This window comes from Phaseolus vulgaris, chromosome 7, assembly GCF_051622355.1.
Source record: "Phaseolus vulgaris cultivar YP4 chromosome 7, ASM5162235v1, whole genome shotgun sequence".
NCBI classification, from domain to species: domain Eukaryota; kingdom Viridiplantae; phylum Streptophyta; class Magnoliopsida; order Fabales; family Fabaceae; genus Phaseolus; species Phaseolus vulgaris.
Genome location: NC_143504.1, coordinates 41,798,501 through 41,814,370, shown reverse-complemented (window position 1 = coordinate 41,814,370; position 15,870 = coordinate 41,798,501). Strand labels below are relative to the sequence as shown.

General features: G+C 42.3%; 1 protein-coding gene across 1 annotated transcript; it reads left to right on the top strand.

Annotated features, from left to right (window-relative positions):
• The first annotated feature begins 13,445 nt into the window (after positions 1 to 13,445).
• Positions 13,446 to 13,994, top strand: LOC137829252 (uncharacterized). Its single transcript, XM_068636051.1, has one exon. It carries the CDS (start codon positions 13,446 to 13,448, stop codon positions 13,992 to 13,994), a length of 549 nt encoding a protein of 182 aa, XP_068492152.1.
• Positions 13,995 to 15,870: the final 1,876 nt, after the last annotated feature.

The window sequence follows — 15,870 nt, the reverse complement described above, 5'->3', positions numbered from 1 at the left end:
CCGTCACATGAAGATGAAGCTACCAGACCTCAGCGGCCGGGTGATAGTCATCAGATCAGACCAGGAGGAGGCGAGGAAATGCTACGAAAACAGCCTGAAGACGAAGAGAGGCGTTTTCATGGTGTACGAACGTCCGCCGAGCGCGGACGCAACGATGATTGAGGCGACGCCCGCTGGGCTGACGCTTGAAGAGGCCATAGCAGAAAGGGCGATGCCCGAAGCAGATGTGCCAATGGAGGAGGCGCCCGTGGAAGAGGCGGTGCCCCCCGAAGAAGCGGCGCCCGCCGAAGATGATAATAGGGAGCAACCTGCAGCTAACACCCTAGAAAGGGAGATTGGCGGCAAAGCTTTCAAGTTAGGAAGCTCGCTAAGTCCAGAAGAACAGGAAGGGGTGGCAGAAGTGATTTCGCGCCACCTGGATGCCTTCGCATGGTCCGCCTCGGATATGCCGGGCATCGACCCCGATTTCCTGTGTCACCACCTCAGCATGGACGCCACGGTCCGCCCCGTGCGTCAGAGAAGGAGGAAGTTCAATGAGGAGCGACAACAGGTGGTGAAAGACGAAACGCAGAAGCTGCTGAGTGCTGGTCACATTAGGGAGATTCAGTACCCTGAGTGGCTCGCCAACGTCGTCTTGGTGAAAAAGGCGAGCGGAAAGTGGAGAATGTGCGTTGACTTCACAGACCTGAACAAGGCGTGCCCAAAGGATTCCTATCCGTTGCCCAGCATCGACGCCCTAGTGGACAGCGCGTCTGGCAGCAAGGTGTTAAGCTTCCTGGACGCCTTCTCAGGGTATAACCAAATCAAGATGCACCCCAGAGACGAGAGCAAGACTGCGTTCATGACTGAAACATGCAGTTATTGCTATAAGGTGATGCCCTTCGGGCTCAAAAATGCGGGCGCCACGTACCAGAGGTTAATGGACAAGGTCCTGGCGCCAATGCTTGGGAGGAACGTATACGCTTATGTAGACGACATGGTGGTGGCGTCGCAGAACAGGGTGCAGCACATGGCAGACTTGGAGGAGTTGTTCAACACAATATCCAAATACCGCCTCAAGTTGAACCCCGAGAAGTGTGTTTTCGGGGTAGAGGCCGGTAAATTCTTGGGTTTTCTGCTCACCGAGAGGGGGATAGAGGCGAACCCCGACAAATGTGCGGCTATTATCGCCATGCGGAGTTCGACATCGGTAAAGGAGGTTCAACAGTTGACAGGGCGGATGGCGGCGCTCTCGAGGTTTGTTTCCGCCGGAGGAGAAAAGGGGCACCCGTACTTCCAGTGCCTCAAGAGAAACAGTCGCTTTGCATGGACTGAGGAATGCGAAGCGGCTTTCGTTAAGCTGAAGGATTACCTGGCGACGCCTCCAGTTCTCTGCAAACCGGTAACGGGCGTGCCCCTCCGGTTGTATTTTACTGTAACAGATAGGGCCATCAGTTCTGTGTTGGTCCAAGAGCAGGACCAGAGTCAGAAGCCCATCTACTTTGTAAGCAAGGCCTTACAGGGAGCTGAGACAAGGTACCAAGCACTGGAGAAGGCGGCACTGGCGGTAGTGTTCTCGGCTAGGAGGCTCCGTCATTACTTCCACAGTTTTACGGTGGTGGTAATGACCAACCTCCCTATACAAAAGGTGCTGCAGAAGCCCGATGTGGCAGGAAGAATGGTACGCTGGGCAGTGGAACTGTCAGAATTTGACATACAGTACGAGCCTAGAGGATCCATCAAAGGGCAGGTGTACGCGGATTTTGTAGCAGAACTTTCGCCCGGAGGTGAGCAAGAGGTGGAAGCGAGTTCACAGTGGCTGCTCTCGGTTGATGACTCCTCAAACCAACAAGGGAGTGGTGCGGGAATAGTGCTGGAAGGACCCGACGGCATACTGATCGAGCAGGCCTTGCGTTTTGCCTTTAAGGCAAGTAACAATCAAGCAGAATATGAAGCCCTGATTGCAGGAATGCTCTTGGCCAAGGAGATGGGCGCACAGAATCTCCTAGTGAAGAGCGACTCCCAGTTGATTACGGGGCAGGTGTCGGGTGAGTTCCAGGCGAAGGACCCACAGATGGCGGCGTATCTAAAATACGTCCAGTTGTTGAGAGGGGCGTTCAACGCTCTTGAGTTGATACACGTCCCGAGGGAGCAGAATGCCAGAGCTGACCTGCTCGCAAAGCTGGCCAGCTCAGGCAAGGGGGGTAGACAGAGGACAGTGATCCAGGAGACCCTCAAAGCTCCGCGTCGATTCGTGGAAGACAACAGGGTGGATGTCCTCCAGATTTATGCATCAAGGGGAAGGCCGAGGAGTCACTCCTCTTTGACCCAAGATACGCAGAGGGCGCCCCGCATCAGTATATACGCGGGTGTGTCTGAGGAAGAGCGGATGCAGGTCTGTGTCTTGTCCAAGGGAGACACCTGGATGACGCCCTATAAACGATACCTGGCGAATGGGGCTCTTCCAGTGGACCCTGAAGAGGGTAAGAAGATCAAAAGAAATGCCGCAAGATATACCTTGGTGGATGGGGTGCTGTTCAGACACGGTTTCACTCACCCTATCCTAACATGCGTCAGTGGCGATGAGTGCACCAGGATAATGGCGGAGCTACATGAAGGCATCTGCGGAAGCCATGTAGGAGGAAGGTCCTTGGCCTCCAAGGTAATACGCGCAGGTTTTTTCTGGCCAACGGTGAAAGAGGATTGCGCACGGCACGCCCAGCGGTGTAAGCAATGTCAAAAGCACGCCGACTGGCACAAGGCGCCACCAGAAGAGTTGCGGTCCATATACTGCCCGTGGCCTTTCCACACATGGGGAATTGACATCCTGGGCCCTTTCCCACTAGCAATCAGGCAGATGAAGTATCTGGTCGTCGCCATCGAATACTTCGCTAAGTGGATAGAGGCAGAGCCCGTGGCACAAATCACTGCGCATAAGGTACAACATTTTGTGTGGAGAAACATCGTGTGTCGCTTTGGCGTACCCAGGCGCCTGATATCTGACAACGGAACCCAGTTCGCCAGTCAGCAGTTGAGAAATCTGTGCGCTGAAGTGGGAATCAAGCAAGTGTTCGCGTCGGTTGAACACCCCCAGACCAATGGGCAAGTAGAGTCAGCAAACAGAGTCCTTCTGAGGGGGTTAAAAAGAAGGTTAGAGAAGGCCAAAGGGGCGTGGGCGGAAGAGGTGCCAAGGATTATATGGGCATACCACACCACGCCCCAATCCTCTACTATGGAGACGCCTTTCAGTTTGGTGTACGGGTCGGACGCGATGATTCCAGTAGAAATACACGAAAGCTCACCGTGTTTTCAAAGCTTTGTGGTGGAGGAATCTAATGAGGAGAGGCGGGTAAACCTGGATCTGCTAGAAGAGGCCAGGGAAGAAGCTAGAATAAAAGCTGAAGCGATGAAGAGAAGAGTGGAGCGGCAATATAGCTCTAAAGTAAAGCCACGACAGTTTCAGGTGGGCGACCTAGTGATGAGGAAAGCTCACCCATACGAGTTTGAGAATAAGCTGTCTCCCAAGTGGACCGGGCCCTTCAGAGTTACTGAGGCTAAGGGCAACGGTTCGTACAACCTGGAGACTTTAGATGGAGGCCCTATCCCGCGCAGTTGGAATGCGGCCAACTTAAAATTTTATTTTAGTTGACTTATGTAAGCAGAATGTAACAATTTAGTTGAAGGGGACGCTCTTTTTCCCTTTCGGGGGTTTTTTAATGAGGTCGCCCTAATAAATGGAAAAACCAGTTGACAAAAAGAGGTGCCTTGGCTTTCAGCCTTTATCTTTCCTTGTTAGAAGTAATGTGACGCGCTGCCTAGGCCATGGTGTCGCCAAGGAAGAAGGCGTCGCCTAGGTCTTGGCGTCGCCAAGAAAAAAAGGCGTCGCCCAAGTAAAAACATGCATCGTTGGCAGAACGAGACGAAAGGAAAGCGCGCGGTATATGAAGCATATGCAAAGTAAAGTGGCGTTGCAAAAGAATTATGATATTGAAAAGTGGTTGTTACAAGCAATGTTCAGTACAAACGGAGCAAACGCTACAAATCATGCAAAAACACAAACAACCCACTTCTCAGCGCCCATCAGAGTCATCACTGGAGGAAGGCGAAGCCCCTTTCCCAGCCCGCAGCGCTCGAGTAAGCCGTGCCCTCTTTTCTTGGCCTATTTTCGAACCTGCACAAAGGGAAAAGATGTATTAGAGACACCATGAAGGAAGACAGGCACAGTTAGAAAGGAACGAAGGCCGAAGTCGCCTAAGGCAGTGGTTCTTACTTATGTACTTCTCAAGAGTCCTAGCGTTGGACTCCAAGCTGATCACCGTAGCAGAGTCAAAACCTCCCGCCTCAGCAAGAATCCGGCAAGCTATTTGATCACTTGGAGCCAGATTCTTGAGGGGTTTGGCTTTGAGGACCTTTTCCTCTCTCACCCAGTACAACGGAAACCCATCGAGGGCGTCGGGAACAAGATCAGTACAGCAGATCTTGAAGAACCGGCCTTTCCACCCCGTGAACGAGCTTTGGAAGGGCGTGAAGAGAACTCTTCCGGGTACATTGCTGAGAGTTACCCAGAGGTTGTGTCTCTGTCTCTTCACCTCAAAAAAGTGAAGAAAGAGGTCAACCGAGGGTGCACAACCCAGAAACCCAAAGAGGACATCGAAGGCCTTGACAAAGGCCCAGCTGTTGGGGTATAACTGGGCTGGAGCCACGTTGATCTCCGTCAGCAGTTCCTTCTCGAACCAGGAGAAGGGTAAGCGCACCCCGATGGTCTTGAACACCACCTAGTAAAAGTAAAAGAAAGGGACCCCGTTGTTGGCCCGTTTGTCTCCACACACTGGCTCCCCAGAGTGCAAGGGAGCACAGCGATGTCGTCATCGTGCCTCCTCGCGAAGGCCCGGTGGTCGTAAGAACACAACTCCCCTTTGTGTTCCCGTACGGGCCTGGTGGAGAGCAAGCATGAACACTCATCAAGAAGTTCGCTCGAGGCCCAGGGGTACAAGTCTTTGGGACGGACCCTGGAGGAAGCATCGTGAGAAGACATTCTTTAACAAGATCAGGATGGCTAGAAATGCAAGGGTTGAGCGAGGGGAGCGAAGGTTAGAACAGCCTTTCGACAGAGAAGAAAGGGTGCAAGAAGAAAGGGTGCAAGAAGAAAGAACGCAAGTAGGTTATGAAGAGTGAGAAAACGATGAAGATAGTTCCAGAGCTTGAAGAGTTAAATAAAGCGGTTAGAGCGCCAAATGACGTGAATGGATGCACCACACGATTGATACACGTGGCAGAAGATGAAAGGATGACGCTGGCACCACTGGTTTAAATCAGAAAATGTCCCGTCAACAGAATATCCAATGGTACGATCCGCCGTCGAAAATGAGTCAGGGGCATAGCAGGAGTCAGGACTTGATGAAATGACCGAATGCCCCACAAACCATACAAGTAGCGCCACGTGGATCAAGTCGAATGACAGAAGGTCCCATCAGCTATACAAGGAGCGCCACGTGGATGGCACAGACAAAGCCTTGGGCTCTTCGCTGTTATCAGGCGTTGACCAAGGCAAGAGTTAAGCTCAATGTCGAGGTAAAGGTAACGCCCGAGGCGTTGCCAGGAAGGACGTAAAGGGCGACGACAGTGCGAGATGTCGCGGGCGTCGCCAACCCAAATACCGACAGGCGTCGCCTCCCCGATACCCACAGGTAGGAAAGACTGTGGAGGGAGACGAAAGCAAAGAAAAGCAAAGTTAGTCACAGGCGTCGCCTCCCCGATACCCACAGGTAGGAAAGACTGTGGAGGGAGGTGAGACCGCCGAGCGCCAGCGAGTCACTGGCAGGGTGTTCCCCGATACCTATGGGAAGGAAAGACCATGGAGGGAACAGACCCCCCCACGGCACTCGGCGTTTTAGACACCCGGGACGATACGGTGCTGCTCTAGCAGGCCTCTCCTTAGGCGTGGGCGCCGAGCGTTAGAGATCAAGGAAAAGACCTTTCGGTATCAGAGACGTCCCGAGGACGATACGGCTTCACTAAGTGAGCCTCTCCATCGGCGTGAGGGTTGGCGCGCAACCTTTCCCGATCATACCAAACCGCCCAACGAAGTGAAAGAAATGGGCAGAACACGGATAAAATAGTCGAAGCGTGTGGAGGGAAAAGAGAATGAGATCGCATAGACAGAATCGCAATTGCAGAGAAAAAAGGTTTTGGAGGCGATGCACAGTGCGAAGTAGCAGAGTGAATGAATGTAACAGTAGGGTGAGCGCGGGGTTTGGAGTAACTTAAACGTTACATTTCGTAACCCAAGAGGCGCTAACTAAGGGCCGCAGGATCGGGCCACGCGTCAGAGGGTCGATTGCCCAGGGGAAGCGCAAAGGTCTCTAAAGGAGGGCCACGCGATGGGCCACGTGGCGCGCGATCAAGGGTAGCCCAAAAGGTGTAATCATCCCCATTTCAGGGAATGTCCAATCGGTCATTAAGAATACCCCTGTGGTTCAGAAAATGTGGCGTCAATAATTCGAAAAATTGCTGAGTCAGCAGAGAATGACACGTCATCGGGAAGGCACGTGGATGGCGGGGGCAAGGCTTTAGTCTTTGCGCTGAAGACAAGTCTTCGGCTTAAGACTGGGGGGCTTGTGTACCGTCCCGTATCAGGGTGTTGACTAAGTCAAGGTCAAAGTCAACGACTGGAAAGTCAAAGTCAACGACTGGAAAGTCAAAGTCAACTCAAGGTGTCGCCCAGGTGTAGAGACGCCAAGAGGAAGCGTCGCCAAGGCAGGACAAGGCGTCGCCTGGGTGGAGGCGTCGCCAAGGCAAGGCGTCGCCTGGGTGGAGGCGTCGCCCAACCAGGGCGTCGCCAGATCAAACAGTGTAAAAGCAAGGCAATCACGGTGTGGTTCCCCGATACCCATGGGTAGGAAAGACCATGGAGGGAGCGACGTCGTGGGAAAGCCTCAGGTCCCGATATCTCGGGAAAGTGATAAAGAGAAGGAAAAGGTGGCTTCAAGGCCATAGTGATAGTACCAGTGAAGGGAAGCCTGACTCGCGAAGTACCCCTGCTACCCCAGAGACGCCTTCGGGACAGATACGACCCAAGAGGAAGGTCACGCCCAGGATAACCGGGTGCAGGGTGTGAGAGGAAGGCAGATACGCTCTCAGAGTAAGTGGCTAGATACTTGGGGGCATGAGTTGGCACCCAAAAAGCCACCCCTAGCGCAGTAGCACTCCCAAGCAGGAGGACCCACACGCAGAAACGCCCCCAGATGGGGTCATGGCGTCGTGAGGCCCTCCACGTGTATGACAGCAATGCCGGAATAGAAACACCCTCTAGTCAGGTGCCAGGTAATTAAAGATATTCAATACAGTTTCCCTTTCGAGCATTCAGGTACTATTATGGCTCCCAAGCGTTTCAACGTCTTAAATGCGCTACGTTTCGTAATTAAACGCTTTAATGAGTGCGTTACGTTTGAGTGTAAAAGCGCTTTAAGGCGCTTTAAATGCTGGGGCAGTTTAAATAGCGCTGAGAATGTCGGAAAAAGGGTTGGAACCTTTGGCAAATTTAGGAGAAACTCTTTGGTTGCTTGCCCGTGCTTTAAGGTTACGTACAAGTGACCGGAGAATATTTTTGTCTGAAGGAGACAACACACACATATACACAGTTTCTTTTACCACCCTCAGAGAGCCATACGCGGTGCTCAGAGACGTGGGTGGACAGTTTTTGGTGTTTCTTGCTGGCTGACTTGAGCGTCGGAGTGCACACGGCCGCTAGGGCGCCTCTTTGTCCTCTTTTTTGCAGGAATTCACGGGCAACCAGCGGGAAGGAGTCCCCAGCTGACTGTAGAGGTCGTGCACGAAGACGTCCCGGTCAACCGGACGGAACACATATCATAGGTCTAATTCATGCCAATGATATTTACATATCATAGGTCTAATTCGTGCCAATTCTATTTTGTGTAGTAGTAGCTTTAGTATGTTGTACGTGGTTCTGAATTAAGGTTACATTTATCAGTAAAGTGCTAGGAAGGTAATAGTATGATGTTGCTCTTGGTGTTGTTTGGGTTGCTTTGAGTTGCATTCTTGGTTTGTTATGGTAACTCTTTTGTATATGGGTTGGGATATCCCTCAAATATCTCTTTTTATTCATTTTATTATTTGCTCATAAACTTTTTTTTGAAGAGTCAAAAAGAAAAGAAAAGAAAGAAAGATTTTCTTAAAAAAACTTAGTTTTAGCTTGAGTGAGAATATTTTAGGTTGAGCGAAAATGTGTTTGCTTGAACAAAAATATTTTAGTTTGAGAGAAAAATTGGCATATAATTGATTTTCAGTATTATTTTCACTTGAACAAAATTTTCTTCATTTGAGCGAAAACAAGACTGGGAGCAAGTTGCAGAAATATTTTCACTTGAGTGAGAATCGACTTACTTGAATGCAAAAATAAGAAAAATAAGCTTCAACAACATATCAAATTAGTTTTCAAAGATCTTTTAAAAAACATTCTAATAGTACAACTTCAAAACATTTCAAAATGATCAAAGTCACTAGATTAACTCCTCATTGAGAGTGTTCAATTCAAAACTCAAATAACATTCAATTTCAAATATTCAAACAAAGCATCGTCCTTGCGTAAAACTCAAAATTATGAGCATGGCACGTTCACATTCAAATAATCTATCATAAGGTTTTATCAAAAACCTAAATAGTTCCCTTATCCCATTCCAAAGAAAGTTTAAGTTCAAGTAGGAAAACCACTCAAAATCTAGAAATCTAAAGTAAAATATCCAAACATAACCAAAATTCAGTTTGAGGTTAATTAGGTTGAGATGATCATTTTTATTAACTAACTCTACTAAGATTAATAACATAATCATAAAGAAAAAAAGAGAATAGAGAATCTTCAGTGTAACAAAAAACTCTACTTGAATTTGATTAGGTAAATATAGTTCCGACTCCTTAACTATTGTAATGTGTGATTAATGTTAGAATTTCAGGGCTAAAACAAGAGGGGGGTGAATTGTTTATGCAAGATTTTTGCAAACTTTGAAGGTTTAATGAAAGTCACAAGCAGAATCAAAGATACAGAACAAGTTCAGCCAAAATCAAATATGTTTTTAACTTGATTCGAGAAAATCAATCGGTTGTTTCTTCGATTCAACTGATTGTTTTTATCGGCAGTATATAAAAACAAGGAATAAACATATTTAAATGAGATAAGGGGAAGAGAAATCAACGCAACAGGTTTATATTGGTTCACTTTTAACTAAGAGTTACATTCAATCCCCAGAAACACCTGGAAATTTTCACTAACAAATCAAACTCCTTTGATTTACAACACATCCAACAAAGAGATGTTCTTGAACCCTTCAATAACACAACCTTCTCTTTGTAAACACTACACATATCATAATAACCTCTTGATTTGTACCACACAACTTTACAAAAATACAAAGATTAAAAGAAGAGGAAAAAGAGTACACCTGGATTAATTCACAAAATTTAAAAATGACTTAACACACAACAGTCCTATTCCTCTTGAAGAAAAGTCCAAAGCCTTAGGCAATATTGGAAAAATGATTTCAAATTTGCAATCTGAATCTCTTGTAATTGTATATCTAGCTAGGAGTATAAAACTTGTTTTATTGTTGAAGATGGATGAAGCTTCTTCTCTACCTAGTCTTAGTATGTGTTTGATGTAGAAAATAGCTAGTTTGCTTTGAAGATTGTAATGTGTTTTAGATGATCTTGTATTTAGGCTAGTGTGTGTTTAAGGTTGCCTTTTGCTTCTTGACCTATCCTAGATACCTAATCAAGGTAGTAAGACCAAGCACATAAAGTGAGCAAATGGTTTTCAAAAAGCTTTTTAGAGTTTTCTCAAAAAATCAGGATACTGCACAAAAATAAATATGTTTCTCTGTAAAAGAATAGGTTTATTTTTGGTCTGCTGAAAGGTTTTTCGAAAGTTGGTTAGGGAACCAAAAAAGCAGTTCCGTTAGTTATTTAAGTTTAGCTGAGCTGGCAGTGTTCCTGAAAAACAATCTGTTTGTTTTTAAATCAACCTGTTGTTTTTATAACAACTTTTTAACTGTTTTTTGAAAAGTTGTTAGAAACTATTTTCTATAAATTGAAAGGTCTTTCTCACATGAAATGTTGTTGAGCAATCACGGTTTTAACAAAGATTAAACATTTTATGTGTGAGAAGAATGATTAAAAAGAGTTTTTGAAAGGTTTTTCAAAGGGATCTTCAAGTGTGCTTGTTCTACGAAAACCTTGATCTTGGTGAAGGTGTTGGCACTGTTTTTTGTTGCAATGGGGACAACTGGTTTATGTTCTTGCATCTTCCTTTCAGGTGTTATCTTTCCTTTATTCTTCCTTGTAAAAGGTGTAAGTGTTAGTCACTCTTTGATAGGGTTTCTTGGAGTGCAAGGTGTGCTGAAATAGGGTTTTTCAGCTTTGGTTGTATTGTTCTTGTAGGTTTCAAGAACTGTTGTGTTGTAATTGTTTGGTATTGGTTTTTAGTGTATTTCACCTTGGAGTAAGGTGAAACTAGATGTAGCTCTTTATGAGTGAACCAGTATAAACCGTGCTTGCATAAATCTTCTCATCCCTGCACTCGTTTTTGGTTTTTTTGGTTTAATCTGTCAAGAACGAAATCTGTTCATTTGAAATTAAACCTGTTAATTCTGGGCTTAATAAAAACTGTTCTTCTTGATCTGGAAAAGTTCTCTAATCATAAACAAAGCTTTTGAATATAAGTTGGTAATTGGTTTAAGGACGAATAGTTTTCTTCATTAAATCCTTGATAAAGATTCATTGTCTTTGAAGCTTTGTGTTGAATAAATTTGATTGTTCTTTTGGTATATTCTGTGTTCTTCAAAACTGTTAAAAGTGAACCAATCTGATTTTGCTATCTTTCACTGTTTGATCTCAATCCTAATCTGGATAAGTTCTGTTTGTGTTAAAGTGTTTTGAAGAATCAATTTGTTCATTCTAAAATCAATTTGTTCTTTTTCCTCTGATATACTGTAAAACAGTTTGTGTTTTTGTGAAAATTTTATAACTTCAATTCACCCCTCCCCTCTTGAACTTAGACACTAATAGACCCAACATTTATAGACTCCGAGTAGCTTTTAAAATCATTAAAAACAAAAGCCAAAGTAGTTTGAAAACCAGTCAAAACAGATTTAACAGACTTAACAAAACTATGTTAAGAAATTTAAAAAATCAATCGGTTGATTTTCCACTTTGAAAATTTATCTTTTTAAAAGGTTTCAAGATCAAATGACCTTGGACCAATTCTTGAAGTGGATTACAAATTCAAACACCACAAAATACCCAACTAAACAAGCAGCAACAAACTTCACACAATTCTTCAAAATTTGGAGTTATCAAAGTCTTTGTTCAACAATTAGATTCTTAAAAAGATAAGATATTGAAATAAAATAAAAAGAAAATAGATGTAGAGAAAAAGATTTTGAAGAAGGGGGGAAAGGAAAATGAAGAAAAATGAAGGACATTTCTTTCTCTACCTCCATATATTTCCTACCGTCGGATCATGGTAAATATAAACGTTTTGATTTTTACCCTTTTTAGTTTTTATAATTTAGAAAGTATAATTCAAAAATTATTTTTGATTTTTAAAATACACAATTCAAAAATATTTTTATAATAAAAAAGATAAAATATATTTTTTAGAAGTTTTTCCAAATTAGACAATTTAAAAAGATAATTTAAATTTTAGATTGTGCGACAAAATAGAAATTCACATATTGTAAGACGAAAATATAAAAATAAAGGAAGAATTTCCCAAAAGTTGAAAGTGTACGTCAACTTAAACCAATGTTAACTGATTTGGTAAGATTAATGGTGTGTTTAATATATGAAGCACATGAACTTCAGAAATTATACATGAAGAATTACTCAGTATAAAAAATTATATAAGTTATAGATATAAAATAAAATGTTGAATGACGTCACAAAGATCTATAAGACGTTTGAATTTGATTAGTATTTATTCTTAAAAAATTTATGTGAGGGTTATTTTATAATTGAAAAAATATAATTAAATTATTTTCTGTCTAAGTTATTTTCTTAAATTATCTTGTTTGTATGTCTTTGTTTGAGGGTGTAACCTTTTTGGTGGGTTGGTGTAACTGTGTTTGTTGGGTTCTTATATTTTGTACTGGGATGGTGTATTGTTGGATCATTAGTTGGTAGGGTACTAGAATACTTGTATTTGGGGTTTTGTATAAGGGTTGGGACACCCCTGAAATGTCTCTTTTTATTTTATTTATTCTTTGCTGATAAAAAAAATCTTGAATATTAATATTTATGTTAGTTTGATTGATATTTAACAATAATGATAATGAAATTAGTGATTTTTTATTCATTAAATTAGTGGCTAAAACAATAAAAAAAAGTACTTGCTGCTATATTATAATTATACTTGCTTAAATGACTGAATTATTTTATTTTATTGAATAACTATGTATATAAAATGTATACCTCTTCAAAACCAATAAACTATTAAGAGCTATTTTAGTTATGCATATCCAAATATCTTTTTATTTTTATTTTCTTAATCTTATTTCTTTTAATTAATCTGGTTATTTGTAGGTGAATATTCACCAAATACATTGAGTAATATAAAAAAAAACTATTATAAAAGTAAATCAATAAGGAATTGATTTGAGTATTTTCAGTCTAATTCAGTAGCTAGTTGTTTTGGATGTATTGAAAATTTTAGTTATTTTGAAAAGGCTTACATAAAAAATGATATGTTAACAAAATATTTTATTTAGAATTTGTAGAGATATAGGCTTTGAATTAAAATTGATTATATTATTTTTACGTGCATGTGATTTGGGTGAAAGAAGGGATTATTTGATATTCTGTATAGGGGGCAATTATATGCTCCGTTTGTTATGATATATTTTGTAGATATAATTGTTTAGATAAAGTAGAACCTCTATTTTGTAGATATAATTGTTTAGATAAGTAGAACCTCTTTTATCCTGGTATAATTTTGAAACTATTTCAATGCATTTTCTTTCACTGCAATTACAAAACCAGAAGGCACCTTTTATCTTTCTGGGCCCTTTTCTGTTTTGTATGGGCCAAGCCCAATTGCATCTTCGGGGTGTATTTAACATATACCTTTTCTCTTGTAATGAGTGCATTGAAGTTTAATAAAGTTTTTCCTCTTCTCTTCTGATTAATTACTGTGGTTATCTTGTCTCTCTGCCCCTTTACCACCGCACACCGCTCTCTGTTCCTATCCATGTTCACTACACCGCTGATTGCCTTCTACAAGAAGCACATGAAGAACCTTCAAAAATCCAAGATGGTATCAGAGCGGGTATAATCTGCTCTGCTCTTTGCTGCCAACGGTTCTGTTTGTCTCCATGGCTGAAGCCCAGGAAAATCCTTGCAAGAATGAACAACAAAATCCCGCTAGCGCGTATTATCTACACCCGTGAGAAAATCCTGGGATGGTCTTGGTCACGCCACAATTGGATGGTTCAAATTACCATTCCTGGAGCAGAGCGATGAAGAGGGCTCTGCTCTCCAAGAATAAATTCAAGTTCTTCAATGGAGACCTACCAGAGTCATCCCATAGTGACAATCAATATGAAGCATGGGAGAAAGGCAATGTCATGGTCATCTCTTGGATCACACGGAGCATCACGACCCAAATCGCACAAAACACTGTGTATATAGACAATGTGAAAGAGCTGTGGGAAGTTCTCAAAGAAAGGTTTTCAAAATCCAACCATTTTCGTGTTTCAGATCTTCTACAAGAAATAAATTCCATCAAACAAGGGGAGAAAAGCATTACAGAATATTACACTGACTCTAAGACACTGTGGGAAGAGCTTGATGCCTTGCGCCCCTTACCTACCTGTGTCTGTAAGGTCAAGTGCAATTGTAACATGATGAAGACCATGTCCAGCTATAGGGACTCTGAACGGGTAATGTGTTTCTTGAAAGGATTGGGAGAAATTTATAATGTTGTTAAAATGCAAATTCTTTTGACATAACCTCTATCAGGAATCAACTGTGTCTTCTCTTTGGTTCTTCAACAAGAACGCCACTTGAATGAAGGCATGGGGATGGATACAAAGATAATGTTCAACAGTGCCAATCAGAAAATCAACAAGAGCAACAACACCAGTCAAGGTGGGCGTAATTATGGAAGAGGAAAAGGAAAAAAATTATGGAAAGCAGTATTCTTATTGCCACAAGGTGAATGACACTACTGACGAGTGTTATTCAAAACACGGGTTCCCTCCTTGGATGAAGCAAAAGATGAATTACACTGCAAACGCTCTTGAGAAGGAGGGTGATTTGGTGTCTGAGACTGAAAAACAAGCACACAATGAAACTCTCAATGAGCAAATCTTTAAAGCCTTTGGACCGGAGCAACTTCAAAAACTGATAAACATGATTCAAGATTCAAAGAACAAAGACAAGGTGATAAACAACACCATAAGAGATTTGTTTGCCATAAAAAGCAACATAGGTAAGAGAGGTATGCACTCTTGGATCATTGACATTGGGGCTACAGATCACGTAGCCTGCTCCCTCTCTTCTTTCACTAGCTATTATAAAATTAAACCTGTAAAAGTTAAGCTTCAAAATAATCAAAGTGTCACTGCTGCATGTGCTGGAACTGTTATATTGGCTAAAAACATTATTTTATATAATGTTCTATATATACCAAATTTTATGTTGAATATTATCTCTATTCAACGACTGACAAACTCTTTAGGATGCCAACTTCTTTTCTCACAAAATGCTTGTCAGATACAGGAGAAGACTACCTTGAAGATGATTGGTCGAGCTGAGATCAAGAATGGTCTTTATCAGCTGTGTGCAGATAAGGAAGATAGTCTTGTTTTTTTTCTTTCAGAATGATAACACTTTTAAAGTTGTTGAAAACTTGAACGTTTGTTATTGCAGAATGGGCCATCCATCAAATAAAGTTTTAGAAAATTTAGCCAAAAATCATGCTAGTATACATGCTAATGACATAATTGTTTGTGCTCCTTGGCATCTTACAAAACAACGTAAGATTCCTTCCCCCCCTTAGCAAAACTAATAGCCAATGCATTTTTGATCTTGTGCACATGGACATATGGGGTCCTCTAGGTGTTTCCTCCATACAGGGACACATGTACTTCTTAACTATAGTAGACGATTTTAGCAGATATACGTGGATACACTTAATGAAAAGTAAAAGTAAAACTAGAGAGCATATGCAACGTTTTGTCACTTATGCTAAAAGTCAATTTAATAAAGAAATTAAAACTGTTAGGACTGATAACGGAAAATAATTTTGCTGGAAGGATTTCTATGATAATCATGGCATAATGCATCAAACTTCATGTAATGAAACACCACAACAAAACTCTACTATTGAAAGAAAACACCAACATGTTTTTATTCCTTTGGTTTGTAATTGTGCAATTGAGCTTTGTATAAGGGTTGGGACACCCCTTAAGTGCCCCCTTTTATTCATTCATTCATTGCTGATCAAAAAAAAAAAAAAAACCAACATGTTCTTAATGTTACTCATTGCATAATGTTTCAATCTAATTTTCCTAGAGCTTTTTGGTCCTTTGTTGTTGTGCATGTTGTCCATTTAATAAACCGTTTACCCTCACCTGTTATTCAAAATAATTGTCCTTACAAGCTTCTATATAATTGTGTGCCCGACCTTTCTGATATCAAAGTGTTTGGTTGTTTGTGTTTCGCTTCAAATCTTGAACAAAACAGAAGCAAACTTGATCCTAGAGCACGAAAGTGCATCTTTCTCGGTTACAAACAAGGAACAAAAGGTTATATTGTCATGGATGTGCATTCTAGAGAAACCTTTGTATCCAGAAATGTGATTTTTTATGAGACTTATTTTTA

Bases quoted from the DNA above. Each gene is read 5' to 3' on its own strand.
- LOC137829252 (XM_068636051.1), top strand. From the start codon at position 13,446: ATGGTCTTGGTCACGCCACAATTGGATGGTTCAAATTACCATTCCTGG.